We start from the raw sequence: 22,960 nt of genomic DNA, 5'->3' as shown, positions 1-22,960 counted from the left end.
AACAATTGTTTAATTTGATTTTTATTAATACAATGAAAGTCAGTGGGTTTCAATGTTGTTTTGAACACTTTGCTTTCATTATATGGGCAAAACAGCTGAAACAGTCTTCAAAATATTTCATTTGTGTTTTAAGAACTGAGTCAGTCAATAAACTTTGGAAGGACATAAGGATGATTAAATGATGACAAGAATTTTCATTTGAAAAGTTTTGAAAGGTCTTATTTTCCCCAGAGTGAAATCGTATGTGCCGTATGACTGTGCATTAGACAAAGGAAAACAAAATACTGTTTAATTAATAAAAACAACCATTTTATGATTTTGCAGGCTCTTGAAACCCTTTTTAGGTTATTCAGCATCAAGCTGTCAACAAATAACCATTAAATAACAAGACCGGAAAAGTTGCCTGGTTTCAAGTGCAAACTGCTCACGTTTCACTCTACACAGACAGATTATGAATAATTAGAAATAAAATGTGCTTAAATTAAAGTACATGTTTTAAAACAGTATGTTTAAAGAAATAAATAAGTTTGGGCAGCATTCCATTATATGCCAGATGTAAAAAAAATCAAATCAGAGGGGATAGTCTCCTCTTCTAGAAGTGTCTTGCAGCAATGTTGTGAGGAAAGGCATTTTTCGAGAGGAAAAATCTCCCTGCTGTCTCTTCATTAATGGATCAGTCCAAGTTGTTATGAATCTGTTTTTGTCACTTAATTTATTTTCCGATAGTCGGTGCAAAACCGATAAGTGGTTTCATGCATAAAACATCAGCTCTGGAATCTGTCCCCCCTGCACCCCTGTCCCGTTAGTGCTGTCAGAGGAACACTGAAACTGAAAGGTGACTTTCCCACACTGCACTTCTGTCATTCCTTCCTGTCCAAAATAACTCAGCTCGCTCCCATCTAGAACAGCGCTAACTGTGTAGAATGCGTCCTGCTCTACTTGTACTGGGTGCTCGAACCACACGGGGAATGTTGAGTTGGAACCGTCAGACACAAATTTTGTCAAGTTTTGTGCAAGAAGCACTCCCTGTCTCTTTAGTTCAATTCTGACGCTGTATTCCGCCTTCCCTCCACTGGAGCCATAAAGACCAAGTCCGGCGATAAACACACGCTTGTCCACAGCGAACTGGATACTGTCGCAGCGTCCGCGATACCGCCACTGGTTGCTTCGGTACGCAGACGATTGGAAACGGTGACATCGTTGCGGCGTCAGCCCCTTTCTGGGCTCAACCGGGAATCCCAGTGCAGGTTTCGTAGCAGCGGTGTACCAGAGAAAGATACTGTGCGTTTCCTCAAGGGTTAAAATGTTCGACTGCGCAGCTCCATCTGCAAATTCCTGCAGTGTCATTGAAGGCAGACGCACAAGGTGCAAAGCCTTCCCCAGCATGGAGCGCTGGTTCTGTGAAGTGGGGCTAAGGCCTTGTCTCCGACATTCTGCGTCGGCCCATTCCAGAATGGCCTGGAAAACCACCGCCTCCTTCACGTTCAGAGTTTCCCTTTGTAAAATGTGTTCTAGTGTGGGCAAGTCAATCTCAGTGAAACCTTCCGAGCACAGCGCAAGCTCTGCCTGGGCGTCGATCACTTCCCAACACCTCTGAGTGAGCTCCGGCTCCTCAAACAGCCGACTTTGAGATAGCAACACGCACGCATTTCGCGCCTCTAGGCTTGTCTCGAGGAAGCCCACACATGCGCGAGCCAGAGCAGACACCAGGTATTTTTTGGCAGCATAAAGCGTAGCCAGTACTGTGTCGGCCGCCAGCTCTATCTCATCACTGTACATGTATCTGATAAAGTGAAGAGGGAGATAGAGAGGTTAAGGTCAATTGCAAGTTCCCCATAGTAAAAGAATAAAATGCTAAATAAAAAGCTGATCTGTTTGACATTCTCTTTTTTTTATTGCATCACTACTGCTTTAAATAGTGACTTCCAACTTTCTCAGGGAAAAAAGTACATAATTCTCATTCGCAATCCAATAAACGATCTCTAATAGCTCTGAAATAAGAGGGTGACTCCTAAATCAAGACATCACTGTCGGGGCCTCTGTGAACCCATCTGTGCGGCTTGGCATGAAAGCCGAGTCACCCTGTTATTAATGCCCGGATGTGATTAGTGAGTGAGTCTTACTTGAGCAGAATGAGAAAAGCAGCGGGTTCCACATCTGGAATATGGATATCAGAGTCCCCTTCTGCGAGATCCCCGTAAAACATGGCACAGAAAACAGAGCTCCCCACTGCCAGCACATACTGAGAGAGGGGGAAGAGACAATCCGTCAGTGTTTCATCTAGTTTCAAAGCGTTTCCTTTTTCTGACACCTATTTCAGATCCACTGATGTGTTTGATTCAGGAGAGGTGTGTGGGCTCACCTTGTGTGCCGGGACCCTTTCTGATTCACCAGGGGGACCAACAATGAAATGAACGTCTGCCATGTGTTCATTATTGAACATTAGTGCATTTCTGCGTAAAGTAAAAATTAATTAATTTAGTCTTGGTATTGCAATGAATAAATACAATAATAAAAATATATGTAATATAATATTATTTAAGAAATGTTCAGATGTTAAGTATCTTTTAATGTTAATTATGATTTAAAAAATTTTGTACTGTAGTGACAATTATATCCGAATAAGTTATTTTAAGTGTGTGTGTGTGTGTGTGTGTGTGTGTGTGTGTGTGTGTGTGTGTGTGTGTGTGAAATAAATACATAATGTTTAACATATTTAATATATAATTTTCATCATTATATATCACTTGATTTAATGCCTTGCCTTTCGCGTAAAGTCGGGTGCGTGGAATGCCAGCTGGGAATCTCCACGTTGTTATTGTTGATGTTTTGCTCTGTGGTCGGTGTGGTGGCGATGGACGCGGTGGACTGCTCAACCGGCTCCACGCTCCTCTTCTTCTCTGGCAGACTGAGCATCACAGTCCCGTTCTTCTGCACTGTGGCGTGATCGTTGACGGGGTACAGTTCCGCTGCCATCCTTTTCTTCAGGGAAAGAGTTAAGATGTTATAGCACAGAGACAGCCTGCCGGGGTGCTTGCTTGCTCGTTTCAACTTCTTTAACGTTTCAGGGAGCAAAAGTAAAAAAGTAACACATTTCATGATCCGGCCATGATGGGACAGCTTGCATTCCGGCGCAGCGGGCATCAGAACCAAAAAAAAGTTTGCCAAAATATGTGTAGAAAAAATAATGATCCGCTACGACCGTGGTCTGTGGTATTCCTAAATATTGTGTGGCGTTGTTTCCGTGTAAAAATAAAAACTGCTCCACTATCGGTCAAATAAATATTCGGATTTCAGCAAATATTTCATAGATATGCCATCCTTTTTTCCTCACATCCTCTCCAACCCCACACCGAAAACGCCAAAACGAATCGTTTTAAAACCCACTCTAAAACCTCTCAACAAATATTGACAAAAACAGGGTCTCTGTAGTCTTATAACGACCAAGCAGATCTTTCCTCTGCTTTGGCCAACACACCGAATGATTTTGAAGTTTGAGTTTATTTTGAGGTCTCTCTCGGGCTCTCTCTCTCTCGTCTGACGTCAAGAGTGGAGGGTTGTCTCTCTCGGAGCTCTTTATCCCTCTTGTACATTCTGTGTTGCCATGTCTGCTTTTTATAAGAGCTAATTACATTTTATTATGTACTGTTTATTATTATTATTATTCACATTATGTATTTGTGAGTGTATACCTAGAATTTACTTAACCAATGCATACTATTTTATCTATAAAGGATTTATATCCGAAAATATCCATTACCCTAAATCAGATTGCCTGTTTTTCACGCGGGATCTGGCAACATTGCGACAATAGAACCATTATGAATCTCTCTGTGGATTATGCAGTGATGAGGGTTTTTATTTCCTCATATACATATATATACGTGCATGTTATAAATCTTAATAATACCAACGTCTCCTGGCATGATCCGAATCAAATAAATGATCTTTGTGGGGGAATGTTTGTTCAGTAAATGCCAAGTTCGTCCGTACACGTCGTTTGTTTCGTATATGTTTCTACTAAACTAAAGGCGTAACTATTATTTATATGCAATATCAGGCAAATGTTTTATTAAAATTGATTTAAAGCAATGAGGTGGAAATGTTTCGCGTGTAACAACGATCTCTAATTCCAATCCGCGCGCTGAAAATTGTTACAAAGCATCTTGCGTTCTGAATATGTACCGTTTACCTCACACGTCAACGGTTCTGTAAGTGCAAACAATACGAGAAATATCGTGCGTGTTCTTACCTCAGATTCTCTATTTTATGCACTAGTTTGTTGTCATCACACAGCTGAGGCAGTGCGCTCGATTCAAAGCGATGTCAAAAGTTTTATTGCTCCGGTTCACGGTCGGTCGTTTGGAGTCTGAAACCGGACGAGGGCTGGACTTGTGGAAAATACTGTAGTGCGCACGACTGCTCTCCGTTTTCCCAGTAAAGTCGTGAGGCAGCTTCTCTCTCTCTCCCCCGGTCTCTTCTTTTTCTGACAGCACAGACGGCTCTAAGCGGCTTATAGTGAACATATGTAGTGGGGATTAGATCAGTGTTTCCTAACCTTTCTTGAGTTGTGTACCCCCACAGTCTCATCAGTTAGGCTCAAGCTTAGTCAAAATTAAACCAAAAATGTATTGATTTTGTTGTGCTGAATATACTGGAACATTATTAATCTAGCTGCTTTTACACTATAAGAAAAAGAAAAAAGCTTTACTGACACAAATGAGATGATGTTGCACATGCACAAACAAAAAAAATACACATTAGATTAAGTGTTTTTTTTTTCACATTGGTTTTGAGCCACCTTTTATATCAGATACATGTCTGATGTCTGGACATATGACCTACATCTAAAAATGTATATCCAATTTCCAATGGCATAGGAGGACACATTTTCTTAACATGCATTTAGATTGATAATGATAATAAAGTTTGATTGATTGACTGAGGAATTTGATGGGAAGACTCTAGGAAAAAAAAAAAAGAATGAGTTGAGTAAAATCTCTCTCTCTCTCTCTCCAGTCTAATTACCAATAAAATATGAGATTATATTTATTTATATATTAATAAAAGACAATTTTACAGCCCTAATAATTATGATGTCATCGTTTATTTGTTATATAATGTTATATATATTGTTTTTAACAACTCAAAATCACCCCCATGAAGCCCGTTTCAGTACCCACTGGGCTACACATATCTCTGATTGGGAATCATTGGATAAGATGGAAGATAATGCTTTGTAGAGCAGAAAACTTCTCAGTTTTTCACACAGTGCCATCACCTTTTGAAAATATTTTTTGGAAACTGTCAAAAAATGTTGCTCCCTCTGTAATGTTTCTTTTACCATTAAAATGTTTATAGTTCGAGAGTCCAGCAGTTTGCTAAAACCTTAATAATGGAGTTTATCTGTATGTAGTATTTAATGAGAATTGTAAGCATAACGTTAATATTTGTTGCGTTGTCATAACTACTTGCATTTTGACTGAACACTCATCAGTGGTCATGAGCCAGTGTTAGCATTTTAAACTTGTAGACAAGGGTGTGATATCATGCCCAATAAAGCATATCTTCCACTAATCCTCTCATAGACTCATTAGCAGCTTTAAACTTTAGATTTGACACTGATAGGCTGAACGTTTTTGAACTGAAAATGCAACCGTGTGTTTAAAAAGGTCTAAATCTACTCTGTCTAGCTTTGTAGTTCTAAGAGTTTTGTTTCTTACAGATCCATGTCTATATATCCCGCGCTTTGCACAAATGCTGGAATTCGGAGAGAAGAGCCATGAGGTTTCAATGACGGCACTGCGTCTCCTGCAGAGGATGAAGAGAGACTGGATGCACACGGGACGAAGACCTTCAGGCCTCTGTGGAGCAGGTAACCATGGCAACCCTCCCCTAACGGTGCAACCTCTTTAATGATGTGAGCTAGTGAAGGGTTGCTTTGTTAGATGCGCAAAAGCACATACACCATCGCTGAAACATCCACAGTTGGAATGCATGCTCCAGAAACCAGAATGTAAAGTTTAGGGGTGCTCCGATCACGATCAGCCGATCGATATGCGCATCTCGTCAGTAAAGCTGGTTTTCTAATCAGCGGTTAATTCCATCAGGTGCGCGATTTCACACAGAGCAGCTGTTACTACACAGAGCCGTTGTTAACTGAGAAGATGCGCCAATAAACGGTGAAAATTAACGTGATTTGCGCATCTTCTCTATTAACAACGGCTCTGTGTAGTAACAGGTGCTCTATGTGAAATCACGCACCTGATGGAATTAACCGCTGATTAGAAAACCGGCTTTACTGACGAGATGCGCATAACGATCGGCCGATCGTGATCGGAGCACCCCTAGTAAAGTTTTGTGTCTGTTGTAGGAAACATTTTAAGATGCAGTATATCTGTCATAATATGTAATTAAATCAGCTCGTGCATTTGAAGTGGTTTGAGAATCATCAATCTTGATGAAAGAAAATGATTCCTGAAAGTGTTAGTTTTCTCGCACTCACTGAGGCCTTTCTTGGTACTGTGAATTACCTCAGAAATCCAGTGCAGCTAATTTCTAATGCATTTTAATCAATATCGGTTTTACTTTCTCTTACTTTGAGTCTTGTCTAAACTTGACAGTCTGTTAAGACTGAGTTCCTGTAATTAAGTTTTTAGAATAACTGACGACTCCTGACTCTCAGCGTGAGTTTCTCTGCCCCCCCCCCCTCCAACACAACCACTGCATAACTTGAATAATTAATCTCCCATTAATCTTTTAGAAGTAGTGCTGAGAAAAGAGGAAGCATGAGCCTAAAGAGTTTGTTTAGCAGTGAGAGATCAGAGACTTGAGAATGAAAGGCAGGCCAACAGAGAGAATGAAAGAATGTGATGCAGGGAGAGCTGCTGAGCTTGATGAAGGCCTCGAGCTTATTGAATAGTCCTCATGTAGTAGCTGGAACCCAGATTGGGTTTGATATCCTGCAGAGTTAACAGCAGAGGAGGAAACGGCTGTTTCTTTATCACACCACATGAACTTGAGCACAGGATCGCACTGGGCTAGACGTAGCTGATAACCCTGAACATGTAGAGGAGAGCAGGGTAAAATGTGTCACCACATTAATCATATATATTATAAATAAGTTTTTTTTTTTTTCATTTTTATATAAAAAATATTGTGAAAAAAGTCTTCACCAAAGCTGAATTTATTTGATCCAAAATACAGTTAAAAGTGTAATATCCTGAAATATTGTTACTATTTCAAATTGTTTCAATTTAAAATGTTAATTTATTCTTGTGATGGAAAAGCTGGATTTTCAGCAAGCCATTACTTCAGTATCACATAATGCTATATATATATTTATTTTCTCATTTATGTCCAAATTTGTATTTAAATTTAAATAGTGTTTTTGCTTCTCCACTTTTTTTGGAGAGGTTAACCTTGCGTTATTGTTTTTAATCTCATCTCTCCTTTCAGGACAATCTAAATCAGAAGTTGCACACCTTACCCTTTTTTCCATTAAAATGATGTGAGTTTAAGCTGTTGTTGGCAGTCTAATAAAAAACAAAAAGTCAACCTCAAAGACAACCTCAATGTCATAGTTCTAATTAGTTAATCTTTGAGAAATCATTAAGTTCTAAAAATCTTCAGTATCTTTTACGTGCTTGCATGCTTTGTGGTGTTGGACATTGTTCAGATTGTCAGGTAACTCAGAAGTGCATCTGGCTCTTCATGTTTCTTTAATGAATCAGAGTGAAACGGGCATCAGGGGTTCTGCGGTATTGCAGGTACATTTAATGTCTGTTTGTTCTGCCTGAGGTGAGTCAGTAGGGGGGCAGGTACAGCGAATGCACTTTTCTGAAGCCCTATCAATGTTTCATATTTGACTCTGCGTCCGCTCCCCTTTCCTTTTCTCTCATCCTCTCTTTTTCTCTTACCACTGGCTGTATGTTGTCCCTACAGTTGTGTATTTGTGTTCCCTGTAGCGCTCTTGGTTGCTGCCCGTATGCACGAGTTCCGTCGCACAACTAAGGAAGTGATCAGTGTGGTGAAAGTCTGTGAAGCCACACTTAGGAAAAGGTGTGTTTTGTCTTAAAATAATAATCGCAGTATGAATACAATCTGTGCTCAGTTAATACTTTTATTGAAATCTGTAGCAATATCATTTATATTATTGTATATTATTGGTGCCATTTCTGTATTTTGGTGTTGCACACTGTTTGAATTTAGGGTCCATTCTGCTGTTCAATTGTGTGTCTTGACCCCCAGTGTGTTTAATTGACAGGTTGAATGAATTTGAGGAGACGCCAACCAGTGAGCTGACAATTGAAGAGTTCATGCGGGTGGATCTGGAGCAGGAGTGCGACCCGCCCTCTTACACAGCTGGACTCAAGAAGCAAAAGCTAAAACAGGTTATACATCACATGACACTTAAAGTTAGAGATTTTAACATTTAGAGGAGCCATTCTTGCAAGATGTGCGATATTGAATCTGTTAAATGTATCCATCTATTTTTTCTTCTCCTCCCGAATCCTTCCACAGATTGAGCAAGAGCTTGCAAAGAAAGTTGATGATATTGAAGGTACTTAGAAACATTTCAACATGAGTTTATGCTTTAACTAACATCATGGGTCTTTGAACAAACCTAATACGTTGTGTTGTTGATGTGTTGCTCTGTGTGTACATGTTTGTATGTGCTCTGCAGGTGAAATCTGTGGATATCAGGATGAGATTGAAGTTGAGCTGGAGAGCTGTAGGCCCAAAGCCAGGGGGATTTATGCATCCCGTTCCAAAGATGGTACAGTGTACACACACAATCCCACAGAAAACTACACTAATATTCCAAAGTTTGTGCTTTATTAAGACTTTTTAATGTTCAAGTGTCTTTTGCTCACCAAAGCTACATTTATGTGATAAAAAATACAGTAAAAAGTTAAACAGTAAATATTATTACAATTATAACAAAGCTGGAAAAAAATAAAGCAAAATTTTCAAGTTCTCAAATGGTTGCACATATTAAGAAAAAATAAAAGCAAAATAATTCCTTTTGTAAAGAGTGTTTGAATGGCTGTTGTGTGGAGAGTTTTAAATCAAGATTGTTTGAGCATGTATTTTGCCAATTACTAACTGCAGGCACACAGTCCTTCTTTGAGGATATTCCAGATTTCTTATTAGAATATTGGTAAGAAATGGGTAATCAATGTGTGTATGAATACCGAAAAAGTGAGAACCAAATTTATTGGTGAATGACCATACCCCAACCCCCCCCCCCCCCCCCCCCCAAAAAAAAAAGATTATCTTGTTGTCAGAATCGTTTGGCGAGAACTGCCGTTTTCTTCAGGAAATGGTGTGTTACTTCCCTTGTGCAGAAATTCTGTTTATGTTGCTGTCCAATTAGCCTCCTTGTTCAGCAGATCAGAGATCCAATGCTTCCCCATGTGTGTTATCTTTCTCTCTTTAATGTAGTGATTACAGGAGGGAACTAATTAAGGCTGCGAGTGTGGGAGTGTTTGTATGCATGTTTAAGTGTCTTTGTTCATGCATGTGTGTTCACTTTATGGTAGTGTGTGTGCAATGTGTTACTGTGGTCAACTGTGTGTCCCCTTCTCAGCTGAACCATAGTGAAGTTCAGTATCAAAGGGTGAATGCATCTAGCTTTGTTTTAACTAGCTAAATAATTTAAATACAAAAATAAATTCACTGTGTTTACATGTAGTTTTTTATTATACTCTTTTATTTTATTTCAATGATTCATTTGTGATGTATGCATATTTTCTTTTATTCCAGATGATGCGATTTCCTTGGCATCATCCAGCATCCTTGCTGGTGATGAGGAAGAAGAGGATGAAGAGCTGAGGGCAGCAGCATCTCACCTGTGCAGTACTATATGTGGAGAGGATGGAGATGGCAATAAGCAGGATGGAGATGGAGAGAAAGTTTCTCCAAATAAACGACCCTCTTTAGCATTACTGCTTGGAGCGCTTCCCACTGCGGCCAGTTTGGGCCTGCCAGAGTCCATCACCAAAATGAGAGAGGAAAAGGAGAATGGTAGGAGTGTGCTTGTATTTTCAAACTGCATAAATGCTTAAACCACTTTAATTCCACTGTCCCTTTTAATTATCACAATTTTTTGCTATCAAAACAATGAAAAGGTACAAGCAGAGGAGAAGTAGTGGCACTGGAATGATACCTTAGTGAAACATTAACATTAATAACTTTAATTTAATCCACTTTCTTTCCATATTCATTCCAAATTTGCTCCTCAAACATTTAAACTTTTTTTTTTTTCTGTTTTGTATTGAGTTTAAGCAAAGGAATGGAAATTGTCTGACTCCTTTTCTAAACACTCACATGAATCCACTTTCATTTAATCCGCTTTCATTTCACATTCATAGTTCATAGAGTGTAAGTGGAGCGACTTCTATTCTAAACTCACATTTATCCACTTTGATTCCAAATTCAACCTTCATTCCCACATTTGTGCTGTTATACCATAATAGATGATGTGGATTGTAACTGGAGTAACTCCTTTTCTAGATATTCACATTAATTTGTTTTAATTCACTTTCATTCTAGATTCACACTTCATTCACACATTTGTAATGTTATGCCATAAATAGAGGAAGAGGAGTGGAACTGGAGTTACTTCTCTTAAGCATTCCCATTAATCCATTTTTTGTTCTAGATTCACCCTTCATTCACACAATTGTGCTGTTATGATGACAAATACAGTATATGACATGAAGTGTAACTGGAGTGACTCCTTTTGTAGACATTGACATTTAATCCATTTTTAGTTCACTTTCATTCTAGATTCACCCTTCATTCATACATTTGTGATATCCCATAAATAGAGGAAGAGGTGTGAAACTAGAGTGGCTAATTCTTCTAAACTTTTGATCTATACCACATCTACACAATACACATCTAGCAAGAGTTATCGAGCCTCTGCATAACAGAACTCAAGGGTGATTTATTTTTCTGAAATGATTGCGTTATCTTTTGTGGTTGTTGCGTTTACACTATGTGAGAGCATTTGAGAGAGAGAATAAGACTTTGTTGATCACAAGCAGAGAAGCTGCAGCTGGTAAACTCCTGGGGATAGTGTGCTGGCAGGTTGTCAGATTGTGTGATTGGCTGCGCGAGCAGGTTGTCATGTTTTCGATTGGTTGTGGTGATTGTGGATGATTTGTATGGGGCGGAGGAAGGGGAAGCCCCCCTCCACTCTTTGAAGCACTAATTGAACACAGCACATTGTCATTAACACACTGTCTTTCATCCACCCACTACGGGTGGCTGTGTGCGAGTTTGTTTGCCCGTGAGACCCACTCGAACAGTGCGTGTGTATATTTTGGTTTGGTTTTTGAGTGGGGTTCAGGAAAAATCATGACTCAGAGAAGAGGTATTTTTAGTGCTTTTGTTTTGCCCAGCTTCTATGTAAACTCCAGTGAATGCCTTGTAAATTGGCAGCAATATGTCATTTATTTCCCTCAATTTGCTTATTTCATCTTCGTGATTTTATATGGACACTGACAATATGGCTCTCTGTGTGTGTGCACTTCTGTCTTGGTTCTGTCTGCTTCAGCTTTTTCTGTCTATTCTCTGTTTATTTTTAGGTAGGCTCATTGTTCCATTCCAGACAATAAGAGGCTTGTTAGAGTGTTCTAGTTCTTTTGTGTGAGAATGAGAAGTGAGAAGGATGTTCTTATTTAAAAATGCAACAATGTTTGTGTGATGAGCCAGTATACAGTACGTTGCGTCAGAGAGAGATAGAAAAGTTCAATATCACCATTATTGGCACCATTAGTCTTGTACTTCATAATATTCCTTAAAGGGATAGTTCACTCAAAATGGAAATTGTTGTCATTCACTAACTCTCATGTCATTCCAAACTTGTTTGATTTTTTTTCTTTTCCACAAGAAAACACAAAATATGGTATTTTTTGTGTTGAATACCAAAAACTTTTTGTGACCATTGATTTCCATTGTGTGGACAAAAAACACTGAGACATTTGTCAAGATATTTTATTCACAAAAAAAAGAAGGCACACAGGTTTGCATTGAAATGTGGTTAATAAATGATTACAGAATTGCCATTTTTGAGTGAACTATGTTTGTCAGTATAAACATACGGTTTTTGCCATGCCAGTAAAGGATACTCAAGTGGTATACTGCCGTTTGAAGGTCTCCATCCTCTCCTCATCCTGTCTTTCTTTTTTTGTACCTATTCTTTTTGACTTTTCCTGTTTTCCTAAGGTCAGTTCTCTTCTGTGAGGATGTCAGAAGGGTTTCCCTTTGTGTGTGTGTGGAGAGAAAAATCCGGTGCTGCTGTGTAATGCAGTGTAATTCTCTGAGGGGGCGGAGGACCTTTGATCTTAACAATGCCGCAGTGATTGTTAGTCTCCAGATGGTCACTCACTGTCCTCTCCGGCCCCCTTGCTGACCACACAGTAGGAGATGCCAGAATATCCAGTTTTACTGTGCTTCTGTGCTTGTTTTTCCTTTTTGTTAATTGACCAGTCAGTCCATTAAGTTTATTTTTGTCTAATTTCTAGTCCCTTTCCATAGTACAGTTTGCCTGTAACATAAAAAAGTAGATAGATCCTGCCCTCCTCTTCCCATCTGTCAGAGTCTCCCTGGATCGTCAGAGTAGGAGGAGAGAAAAGACTTGTTCATTTACACTAGGAAAGAGGGATAAAGTGGGAGGGGAGGGAGAGGTGCTTTTCAAAGGAGAATGAAAGACAAAGTGTGTGAGTGACATTTATTCTTCTTGTTCGCTTTGAACACAACCTCAGGACAGCTGTTAGGGGTTTGTAAAGGACAGATGGGCCAAAAGTGATGGTAATTTACATTCATAAGGCCTTTATAATGCACACAGATGTGCCTTTCTTAGTCTTTATAATGATGTCCATAAACAAAATGTTCAGAATAATGTCACAGGTCACATGCTTTTGAGGTGCTGTGTCCAGTTGTAGGTCTTATGGTTAATACTAGGTCTTGGTGATATAGCTAAAAAAAAGGGTCTTTTTCACCCTTTTGAAAAATTTTATATTTATGTAGTTAACATGTATCATTAAATTAATCTCCAAGCCATAGTCTCAACTTTCAGCTTTTATGCTTTTAAAGCTATGACACACATATGATTTATAATGTTTACATTCCTTTATTTTTCCTGCCATTTGATTTATCTTTGTGTTAATTATTGTCACTCATGTATTGCTTTGTTTTCTCCTAATTAAATGCACTGTGAAGCACTGACAGTGATCTGATGTCATCCGACAGGGACGCTGCTATCTGTATGAAATATGACATCATAAACGTGTGACTGACTGACAGACGTGTGGAGAGGGAAAAAAACAAATGACTGTGGGAGGCCCGATCCATGTGATAGACACGTTCACTGTTCCGTTAACATGCACTGACAGAAAAATCTGTGTGCGGACCCCCGTGAGGCTGTTTTCCTGTCTAGATTTAACACCTGAAGAGCAACCGAACATGTGGGAATGGGAAATCTCATGAATAAAGTCTGTTCAAATTTTTTTTCTCTCTGCTGTTAGATTTCCATTTTATTGTATAAAAATATGCCCAACCCTCCCCCTTTTTTGCACTGTGGATGTACAGTAGAGTGTGAAAAAGCACATGCATATATTTTCTCTTGACATTTTCTCTCTAATGTTCTCTCTTTCTAGCCTTTGGGCGATATAGACAGTTGTAGCAGGTGTGTGAGTGGGCGAGGGGTTTCCCTGGGGAAGTCACAGGGGTAAGAAGGGTCAGTTTTTAATGGGCCTGTCTGCCCTCTTCGCCTCTAGAAGAAACCCCCCTTCCTCTCTCATTCCATATCTCTGCATCTCCATTGTGCGTCTTTTCCTTTCCCTGGGCTTCAGCACTTGTTCTTCTGACCCGGCAGTCAGTTTGAGTGACGTTATCAGATGATTACGTCTGGTGAGCTTCTGCTTGTGCTGAAGAGAGTTACAATTGTCCAGGGAGAGAAAGAAAGGATGTGTCCGTCTAGTGATATCTAGAAATATCAGTACGTCTTTAGTCAGACACCGTGCTTGACGCTGAACAGGTGTTGGTGTCAGTGAAACCTCTGGAGATGAAGGGGGGCCTTTGAACTCTTTCTGAAGGCACGAGGAAACGCTAATGTCTAGGTGGATAACATCATTCAGAAATTTAGCCTCAGGATGGAGACGTTTTTAGATTTGAACAGGGGAATAGATGAAGAAGGAGAATGATTAGTGTTTGGTGGAGTCTGTCATTTGTTGTTTCTCTTCTCTGTAATTTTGTTGAACTTGGCTCCTTTTTTCTCCTTCTCATGTTTTTTTTTTTATTGCCTCTGTGATTTTCAGGTGAGGTTAACGTGACGGTTCACTCAGAAATTAATTTTTTTATTGTTTACTTATCCAAGACTTTATTTCTTCTGTGCAACACAAAATTATTCATTTTGAAGATTATATTCAGACTTTGTGTTTGTCTCAGACTATCTAACTTGAAAAAGCTCCTTAAAAGCAACCAATGCAACGATTCATTCACAAATTGGACTGATCCAGTTGTAGAATTAATGCTGACTACTGTCATAATGAAATTGAATTGAACAATTTTGTTTTTATTGAATTTTACAGTGTTTATTCAAATAAATAGAGTACATTATTTTTTAGCTTTTATAAACTTCATGTGCTTTTAGCTCATGACCCAATCCATCAACCCAGTCACTTTTGACTGACAAAAACAAGACTCACCCTGCTTTTTTTTCTCGTTAGAGAAGCCATTTCACTCAGAAATGCATTACAATAACAAAGAAAAGTCGATCGCAATTTTGGTTTCATGCTGGCTTAAAATCCAGCATCATATTACTATTAATATCATTGTTACTTGAAGACTTGAAATATAGTGCACAAGTTATAAAGACTATATTTATGGTGCTTGTGCATCCTTTTTGAAGTTTGAATCCTTAAGTCTTCATTAATTGTTATTGCAAGCAAAAGACACTAAAGAAAACCAGTACTGTTTTTGGATTAACATGAAGGTGAGTAAATGAGGACAGAAGTGAAATGTTTGGGTGGACTATCTGTTTAAATTGCAGTACTCATTACCAAGTCGATATTGAACAAGAAGTAACACTAACAGTTTTCTACAGGTATATTATGCAGTGTAAGTTCCTGTCTGACTGACTGACAAGCAGCTGCTGTCAAACACTCATGCATATGCATATGTCTTCAGGTAGTGCGGCTGCGCATGTGGACACTTTAAATGCTATTTTTGGTCAAAATGCTTTTCCTTGCAAGCTACACGCAGTTGGTTATGTCCTAAGTAAAAGAAAACAGACGGGACAAAAAACAACATTTGAACACAAAGTTAGTCCTAATGGGAGAGAGAGAGACTGTACTGCTGGTTTTATCACAGTTTGGCCCTCTTTATTAATCTTCTCTTTTCTTGAATCCAGCTGCACCTGGTAGTTTCTCTCTGGTGTGGTTTTATTTCGCCTGTTGTAACTAATCTCTGCTATTCACGCTCTCACCACATCACACACATGTGACTCATGGCACAGTGTGTTTTGATGTGCGGTATTGGAGGACTCTGTGTGTGTTGGTTTAAATGTGTCTTGTCTGTACTTGTTCAGATGTGAGCGGTAAGAGGAGGTCAGGTTTCTTGACTAACGGGATCTGCTGGCATTGAGGCCCCCCGTTCAGAAGCGAGAAAACCAGAATATCCCTCTTTTTCTGTGCTTTTCCCCCTAACCCTTTTCCCAATACAACAAATGAGAGAGAGAGAGAGAGAGAGGGATGCTCTATAAAGCAAACTTCTGAAGCGTTGCCAGCAATCTCAAGGCAGAAAGAAAAGAGTAAAGATGGGGGAAGGGAGGAACTGGACCTGGAAAAGAGAAAAAAAGACGGAAGGCAGAGGCAGAATAACCCTGGAAGTTGCTACTGTAGAGCCACTGTTATAATGATGCCAGCAGCCCAGTGGACTATCCAGTAAGAATTGCTACAGGGCAGTAACCACATAAAAACACACATGTATTCAAGTTTATTTTTCCACGTGGTTTTGCTGAGGGACATTTTGTGTGAAGGTTTTAAGGTTGGACTGCAGTGGGATTTTCTGTATATATCCACTAACCTAATTGAACAACTGGCTCAGAGAACTGTTTTCTGAATGGCAGCAAAAATATAAAAGCTATAATGCATAATCATCATGCATTTCTCCTTAGTAATGTGAAACATTGAATAGACTATTTATGTGGAGAAAACACAAGACAAGACTCTCTTTGTTTTTTTCTTTTGCCAAAGCAGTATGAATGTGATTCACAACACAAATATTTTATTTTTATTTATTTTATTTTATTTTGTAGTTTTTTTTTTTTTTTTTTTTTTTATGTCTGCAAATAAAATCTTAAATATTTAGGAACAGTCTTTGATTTTCTCAATCAGATGTGGAGGAAGAAAATGGTGAGCTAGATCTGAGCGGTATCGACGAGGATGAGATCGATCGGGTGAGTTTTGACCTCACTATGGTAACGACATGGTAATTTGTTACGTAAGTTACATGAGCTCATGTTTGAAGTCTTGCCATTGAGAAAATCAGCATCATTGTGGTGCTATAAAGCTGAAATATGAGATAGGATTTCACATCCAAAACTGAATAATGGGATTGCATTAGAATAGAGTTGAATTGGATATGTTGTGATTTACTGTCTCTTTAGCTCATCCACCATGTAAAGGATTATATATTGTTTCTCTTTTTTTCCTCTTAGTATATCCTAAATGAGAAGGAAGTTAAGGTAAAGACTGAACTGTGGATGCTCCAAAATGCAGACTACCTCAAAGAACAGAAAGGTGGAAGAGACTGAAATTTCCAATTTGTTAATTTTAACCTTGACAGATTCGTTTACATTTATTTTGGAACACTTTTGTTAAAAAAAAACAACTATATTGTTTTTCTTCAGAAAAGGAGGAGAGAATAGCAAAGGAAAAGGAGGAGGGTACATATAAAGAGCGGAAGGTAAAAAGGCACTATATAAATTTAGGTGCAGTTTTCAGGGTCTCGAATGTTTATGTGTTTATCTTCTTATTTTTATGTTGTCTCAAAGCCTAGAAAAAAGACACAGAGGCGTGAGCCCATAAGTGCCAGCACTGCAGACGAAGCCATTGAAAAGATGTTGGAGCAGAAACGCATCTCCACTAAAATAAACTACGATGTTCTTAAAGACTTGAACAAATCCAGCCCAAAAAGTCCCACTCGCCAGACTGATGAAGCTTCAGCTGAAGCCAAAAGAACCCCCACGGCACGCCAACGGAAACCCCAACTGACTTCACCCAATATTGGCAAAATGATCAGCAGCTTTGGCAAGAGGTATGGTATGGAACTGTAGGAGAACTGTTTTCTTGTCTCAGTTTATTTCTGTTTCTTCTTTTGGAATATTTTTATTTTTTGCCCACACACCTTACACATTCTGTTTTAAAAAAGTCCTTTATACTACATAACTCACTATCTGTCCTAGAAAATTCCCCCCGTCATAGTCTATAACCCCACATCCTATCCAAGAATGATGCAAAAAATCTTTCATGTAAAAAGTTTTTATTCTAAGCAGCCCCAACTGCAGTGAGTGACTAGACATTATTTTTGGTTTCCATTACTTTTTTGTGTTAACCTGGGCTTGCCCCCACCCCCACAGAGAAATCTTTATTTTCCAAAAATACAGTCCAGTATATTCTGATTGGCTGTTATAGTGTTGCATTTTGCATCATTGAGACCGACAGAAAACTTGGAATGGGGAGATTATTTGTTAACAATGTTCTCTCATCTACCAATCCTGTGTCTGTGAGTTTTGATGTGGACAGTCTAAAAACTGATCATCCCTATTGATACGACCTGATTTTTATAAGTTTGCCTATACCCCTTTTGTCAACTCTTTTCTATAACGAACTCAGCTCTTTTTCTTCTTTATGCAAACTATAGTTCTATGTATACACAATAGCAGGGTACAATACTGTAAACGCACTTATATCTTTATATCATTTCAAATTAAAACATTTAGTTTTTTCGCCATTTTGCAATGTTTGAGCAATGTGCATCTGCTAGACAGAGTCTGCATTTCATAAATCATTGAAATAGTTGGGTTAAAGAAAAAATTTAGCTTTATTTCAGCTTAGTAACAGCAAGCAGTCTAATAAAATTAGCCTATTATGCTATAATGCTTTCTGCTTTGATCTTTTGCATGCTGCATTAGTCAAGCATGTCATGCAGATCACATGTTTTTGTGGTTATACTGGTGAATCTGTCCTGTTGATGCTGGTTTCTGTCACTAATATAGCAACTTATGACCACAAATAATATTATGGTATTACCATGGTTTTTGGTGCAAAAAAGATATATTCATAATGTTGCTCTCCATTTTTTTCAGACCTTTGCTGCTGTGATGGTAATACCGTGGTATTTTTGAAGTACCATGTAAAAACTGTGTTTGAACCGTTTAATGTTTCAGGACCTCAGTACATATCTAAGTACCTTTGCATTGTCATCTGATGAAGCAAGACTTTTCATAATAGTATAATCTGCTCGATAAGAGAAAAAATCTTCATCAAAACTGTAAATCCCAATATATGTGAATTTTTAATGCAGAGTTGTTTTCTTGGGAAAGCTAACTAGGATCTAACTCATTGAAAATGGAAAGATTGTAAGTCCCTAGAGCTTTGTGGATGAGGCTGCAAGAGTGAAAGGTTCTTATGTTCGTTTCTCGCTCCTTTTTTTTTTTTTTTTTTTTTTTTTACATCCTTTACCCTTTTCTGCCCTCGAGTACAGGGCAGGTCTGTTTAGAATAGCCCAGTCTGGGCTAAATTAACTGTGGGTGTGTGTGTGAGAGAGAGAAAGTCCCATGCATATGGTCAGTCAGAATAGCCCCGTTCTGCTCTATATTTAGTCTCTTAATGCTGGTATGGACCACATTAAAGTTTAGAGCACATATTTAAAGTGAGGCCCCACTGCGACCCACTCCCTGGTACCCTCCTTTTTGGAGAAAATGTGTGCGTTGTACTACTGCGTACTCATTTCCATTCATGCTGTTAGTCTTTGGCTGAGTGCTCTTCTAGGTTGTCATTAGTCATGGATATATTCTCTCTTTAAGGAGAGGCTCTTGGTGGCCCTACACAGAAAATGTGCTCCACCTTCAGTTTGTCTCTGACACAGTGAGGCCAATATCATGGAACAATGAGCAGCTCTCTCTTTGAGTGGCCAGTTTTATCTGTGTAGTGTTTTTATCGTTGAATGAATTCTTGAAGTGAACAGGATAGATCTGTTGAATGATTCATTCTGAAAGTAGCTTTTATGTTTTTTTTTTTTTTCTGAATGAAAACGTGAGCAACCTGAACATCCTTTTAAAAGCCATTACACTGTTACCATGCCAGTCTCACGCTCTCTTTCTCAGTTTTTCTCACTCATAACAGCCTACAGTCTTTACTGAATGGAGTCTACCTAAACTTGAGTGTCTGTATTATTTATTGACTTTCTGTTTACTGCTCAAAGATGACCTTTCCTTCCCATTTCATTTTTTATTCATTCATTTATAGACTCATTCTGCAGGTGAGCAATATAGCTTAAAAAAAAAGTGATCTTGGTTTTATGTATTGAACAATATTTAACACATAAAAGATATACTGAATATATTCTTCTGAAAGATATAATAGATATTTAATGTATAAAGAATGTAGTTAATGTTTTTCTGAAAAACATCTGGAAGGTGTGTGTGTGTGTGTGTGTTTAATTTTATGCAGCAATGTTACAATACATAAATAGTAAAAAATAAAAAATTTACACGTGTTTTTATAATCATTTAATAAATGAAACATCACACAGAGGCTTTCTTGAACATTTTTGACAATCTAATAATTGGATTAGAGTTCACTGAAATGGACAGTTTAATTTACAAACCTCTGATTAGGAAACATAATGGCTTAACCACATTTTAATCATATTTTTGTAGTGCCAGTGAAGTCAATGAAAATACACTGACTATTCAGTATATTTCACAACACTCAGTTTTTTTTCAAGCTCTCTTAAGAGGTTTGCAAGTGCTATTTCAGCTGAACTTGAACTTATCACAGAAACTCAAATTAGTGTAGTTCACTGTGTGCGTGTGTGCGTATAATGTTCTGCTGACAGTAAAGCCATTGTATTCCGTTCAGTCCACCCTCTGTGACACACTGAGGTATTGTCTAGTGTTATACACGGACACACACAGACATGCAGCCTCCCTTTTCTGCCTCTCTGCTGTTTTTTAGAACATATTCCCGACAATCCCGCAATTACCTGAACATCTACCCATCTGCTGGTCTGTTTGTCCCTCCGTGTGTCTGAACCTTAAATTTAATAAGTCTCTCACTTTCTCTCACTCTGTCGTCCAGAAATAGCCTGTATAATTGCCCCCTGCTGTTTTAACCCGCTCTCCTCCCACCTTTTCTGGTCATTTTCTTGTCCTCTCAAATACCCACAGCTCAGCATTTATATGGCACCATGGAGATTACAAAAAGTGTTCGTGTTTGTGTGAGACTGTTCATTTTTTGGGGGGCTGAAATGTAAAGCTTTTCATTAGAGTTGGAGGTAAGGCTTTGTGAGAACTTGAGATGGATTATGCTCATTTTTGCAGTCTCCTGCTCCTTTGTTCTTCCAACACTTCCTCTGTATCCATACACGAGACCATCTCATGTTAGACATTCACACCTGGAGTGCCAGAAATCGCCATCTCACACCATCACACATCTGGTAATTAAACAGTCTCCCCTCTCGTTGTCTCAGACAGCTGTTACAGACTCTCTTCCCATTTTTTCCCTTTCTTTCTCTTGCCTCCGTCAAACTTCCTATGAGAATCGTTCTGCTGTCGGCTCAAAGTTTCTTTCTTAATCAGCTTACTTGCAGAAAACCTGCATCTCTAGAGAGGGAGAGAGATGGAGAGGTGAGCTGTCTGCGAGATCAAAGAAAGTTGGGTTTTTCTCAAGGCTGAATTGACCCAAATACGAGAGGAAGTTTTCGTCATCCTTGAGGAAAAGAGAAACCCTTATCTTTGCCTGGAACCAAAGCAGCCGTCTGAGATGAAGACACCTACTTCTTAGGCAGTGTTGGCTCATGCTTTCATGCACTCAGTGGTAATAGTGTCAGCATGGTGTCATACACCTTCAGCTCAATAAAATAAATGCCCCTGTTGACACCAGCCATTTAGTCAGAAGGTCAGAGTAAATGCTGAACAGTTTATAATGTTCTGTGAGGAAGCAACGGAGTCATCACAACCACAAACCAGAGACTGTGGAATGAGGTCATGCGCACATCATTACTAATGATGAGAGGAAAAAATAGATATGAAGCAGTATTACAATCTCACAGTGTTATTGGAACTATTGAAGGAACATACTCTTAAGGTTATATTAGCGCCAATGTTTTTCAGTAGAAAATTGAGTAGCGGTATATATATCACAGTTTTGAGTCGCTGTCACAAAGAAGCACAATATTATTGTATTGTGACCCAGATACCAATATACCGCATTAGCAGGTCCCCGATTCCCACCCCTAATCATTATTGTTGTGCTCTGTGTTTGAATAATTGACCCACTCAGTGGTGTGAACCGTTTATCAGCCCCTGACGCACATATGAATCTGTGTGTGTGTGTGTGTGTGTGTGTGTGTTTGTGTGTGGAACAGATTGTTTCTCAGGAATAGAATGTTGTCGCTGTGTTTTGGCTCTAACTGCTTGTTTTCATGCCAAATACCGCACCGCTCCCCATCCCAGAATGCACTGTAGCATCAATAGGACACTCTCATGCTGGGCTGTGAAGGACTGTCAGCCATGCATGCCTTCCTGAGAATCTGAAGGAATCTATCCATCCATCATTCTATCATTCTGTTTATCATTGTGTTTAACATTCTATCACTCTATCCTTCTGACTATGGATCTATTGTTTTATCTTTCTATCAATCTTTCTATCTTTTCATTGTTCTATCGTTTTATCCTTCTTTCTTTCATTCTATCATTCTGCCCATCTTTCTTTCCGTTATCCATATTTTTTAAAACCTTGTTTTTTTCTAACCTTCTTTCTATCATTCTATCATCTTTCCATTATACAGTTCACCATCTTTCTGTCATTCTATCCTTCTTTCTTTCCTTATTTTTTCCTTTCCTGTTGTTCAATCCATTTTTGATCATCTTCTTTCTATCCATCTTTCAACACTTCTTTTCCTGTATCTTTCTTTCTTTAATTCATTGTCATTTCTATCATTCTATTCATCTTTCTATCCACCTTTCTGTCCTTCTATCATCTTTCATTTGTTTCATTTGTTCCATTGCATTCATTTGTTTCAATCCATTTGTATCCTCCTTTCTATCATTCTGTCCTTTCTGTTGTTCTATCCAGTTTTCTGTCCTCCTTTTTGTTTCCCTTCCTATTGTTCAATCCATTTTTATCCTTCTTTCTCTCCTTTTTGTCATCTTTCTGTCTGTTTGTGAGAGAGATGTTTGAGTTGAGTTCATTATGTGTGCTTTAGTAGATTTGAGACGGCTTGTGGTTATATAATGAGAACTGCTCCCACAAGAGCTGAATCTCTTCTGCATATTCAATGTTTTATCATGAGAATCATATGATTCTGATTAGCATTTGCAGGTTTAGTGCATCATATCCATACCTCATTAACATATCTTGCATTCGTTGGAATAATGAGTAAACTCATTATTCGACCTGTGCCACTGCACTTTGACTTGCAAATACTAAGATTGTAACTGTGTCTCTGGATTGTTCTGTGCTTGTCCTGCCCCCTCTTTCTCTGTCTGTCTCTCGATCTCCCCCTCCTGTTGTCACTCGAGCTGCCATGTTTATTCCACTGGGAGTTTTACAGTGAGAGATTTGAGGTAGACTGCAATTCAAGACGGGACTTGTCCATGTCTGCCACCACCTATGAAAATGTGCTAGATTCACAAATCCTGTTGTTCTTCATACATTTT

At 38.7% G+C, this 22,960-nt stretch overlaps 2 protein-coding genes across 3 annotated transcripts in view; one reads left to right on the top strand and one right to left on the bottom strand.

Annotated features, from left to right (window-relative positions):
- brf1a (BRF1 RNA polymerase III transcription initiation factor subunit a) overlaps window positions 1-22,960 on the top strand; it is a 39,694-nt gene that overhangs the window by 9,909 nt on the left and 6,825 nt on the right. Inside the window, exons 7-16 of the mRNA XM_052572949.1 lie at window positions 5,726-5,875; window positions 7,968-8,061; window positions 8,267-8,393; window positions 8,524-8,563; window positions 8,687-8,779; window positions 9,769-10,029; window positions 16,410-16,471; window positions 16,733-16,814; window positions 16,925-16,980; window positions 17,069-17,331. Coding sequence (XP_052428909.1) covers window positions 5,726-5,875; window positions 7,968-8,061; window positions 8,267-8,393; window positions 8,524-8,563; window positions 8,687-8,779; window positions 9,769-10,029; window positions 16,410-16,471; window positions 16,733-16,814; window positions 16,925-16,980; window positions 17,069-17,331 — 1,228 coding nt within the window. The remainder of the gene's footprint in view (window positions 1-5,725; window positions 5,876-7,967; window positions 8,062-8,266; window positions 8,394-8,523; window positions 8,564-8,686; window positions 8,780-9,768; window positions 10,030-16,409; window positions 16,472-16,732; window positions 16,815-16,924; window positions 16,981-17,068; window positions 17,332-22,960) is intronic.
- Window positions 273-4,477, bottom strand: btbd6a (BTB (POZ) domain containing 6a). Of its 2 annotated transcripts, XM_052572951.1 has the most exons (5): window positions 4,253-4,477; window positions 2,765-2,982; window positions 2,363-2,453; window positions 2,124-2,242; window positions 273-1,783 (listed from the first exon to the last, which is right to left on the bottom strand). In XM_052572951.1, exons 2-5 carry the CDS (start codon window positions 2,974-2,976, stop codon window positions 751-753), a joined length of 1,455 nt encoding a protein of 484 aa, XP_052428911.1. In that variant the 5' UTR covers window positions 2,977-2,982; window positions 4,253-4,477; the 3' UTR covers window positions 273-750. The 2 variants fall into 2 exon arrangements, with proteins under 2 accessions (XP_052428911.1, XP_052428910.1); XM_052572950.1 differs by lacking the exon at window positions 4,253-4,477 and having other exon boundaries at window positions 2,765-3,537.

Source organism: Carassius gibelio, chromosome B13 (genome assembly GCF_023724105.1).
Source record: "Carassius gibelio isolate Cgi1373 ecotype wild population from Czech Republic chromosome B13, carGib1.2-hapl.c, whole genome shotgun sequence".
Classification (NCBI taxonomy): Eukaryota; Metazoa; Chordata; class Actinopteri; order Cypriniformes; family Cyprinidae; genus Carassius; species Carassius gibelio.
This window is presented reverse-complemented; position numbering and strand designations above follow the sequence as displayed.

Excerpts from the sequence above, each read along its gene's own strand:
- btbd6a (XM_052572950.1), bottom strand. The coding sequence starts at position 3,144 with ATGCCCGCTGCGCCGGAATGCAAGCTGTCCCATCATGGCCGGATCATG. Across the intron at positions 2,243-2,362 it reads AAAGGGTCCCGGCACACAAG|TATGTGCTGGCAGTGGGGAG; the intron begins GTGAGCCCACAC and ends CCCCTCTCTCAG. Across the intron at positions 1,784-2,123 it reads GCTTTTCTCATTCTGCTCAA|ATACATGTACAGTGATGAGA; the intron begins GTAAGACTCACT and ends TCACTTTATCAG.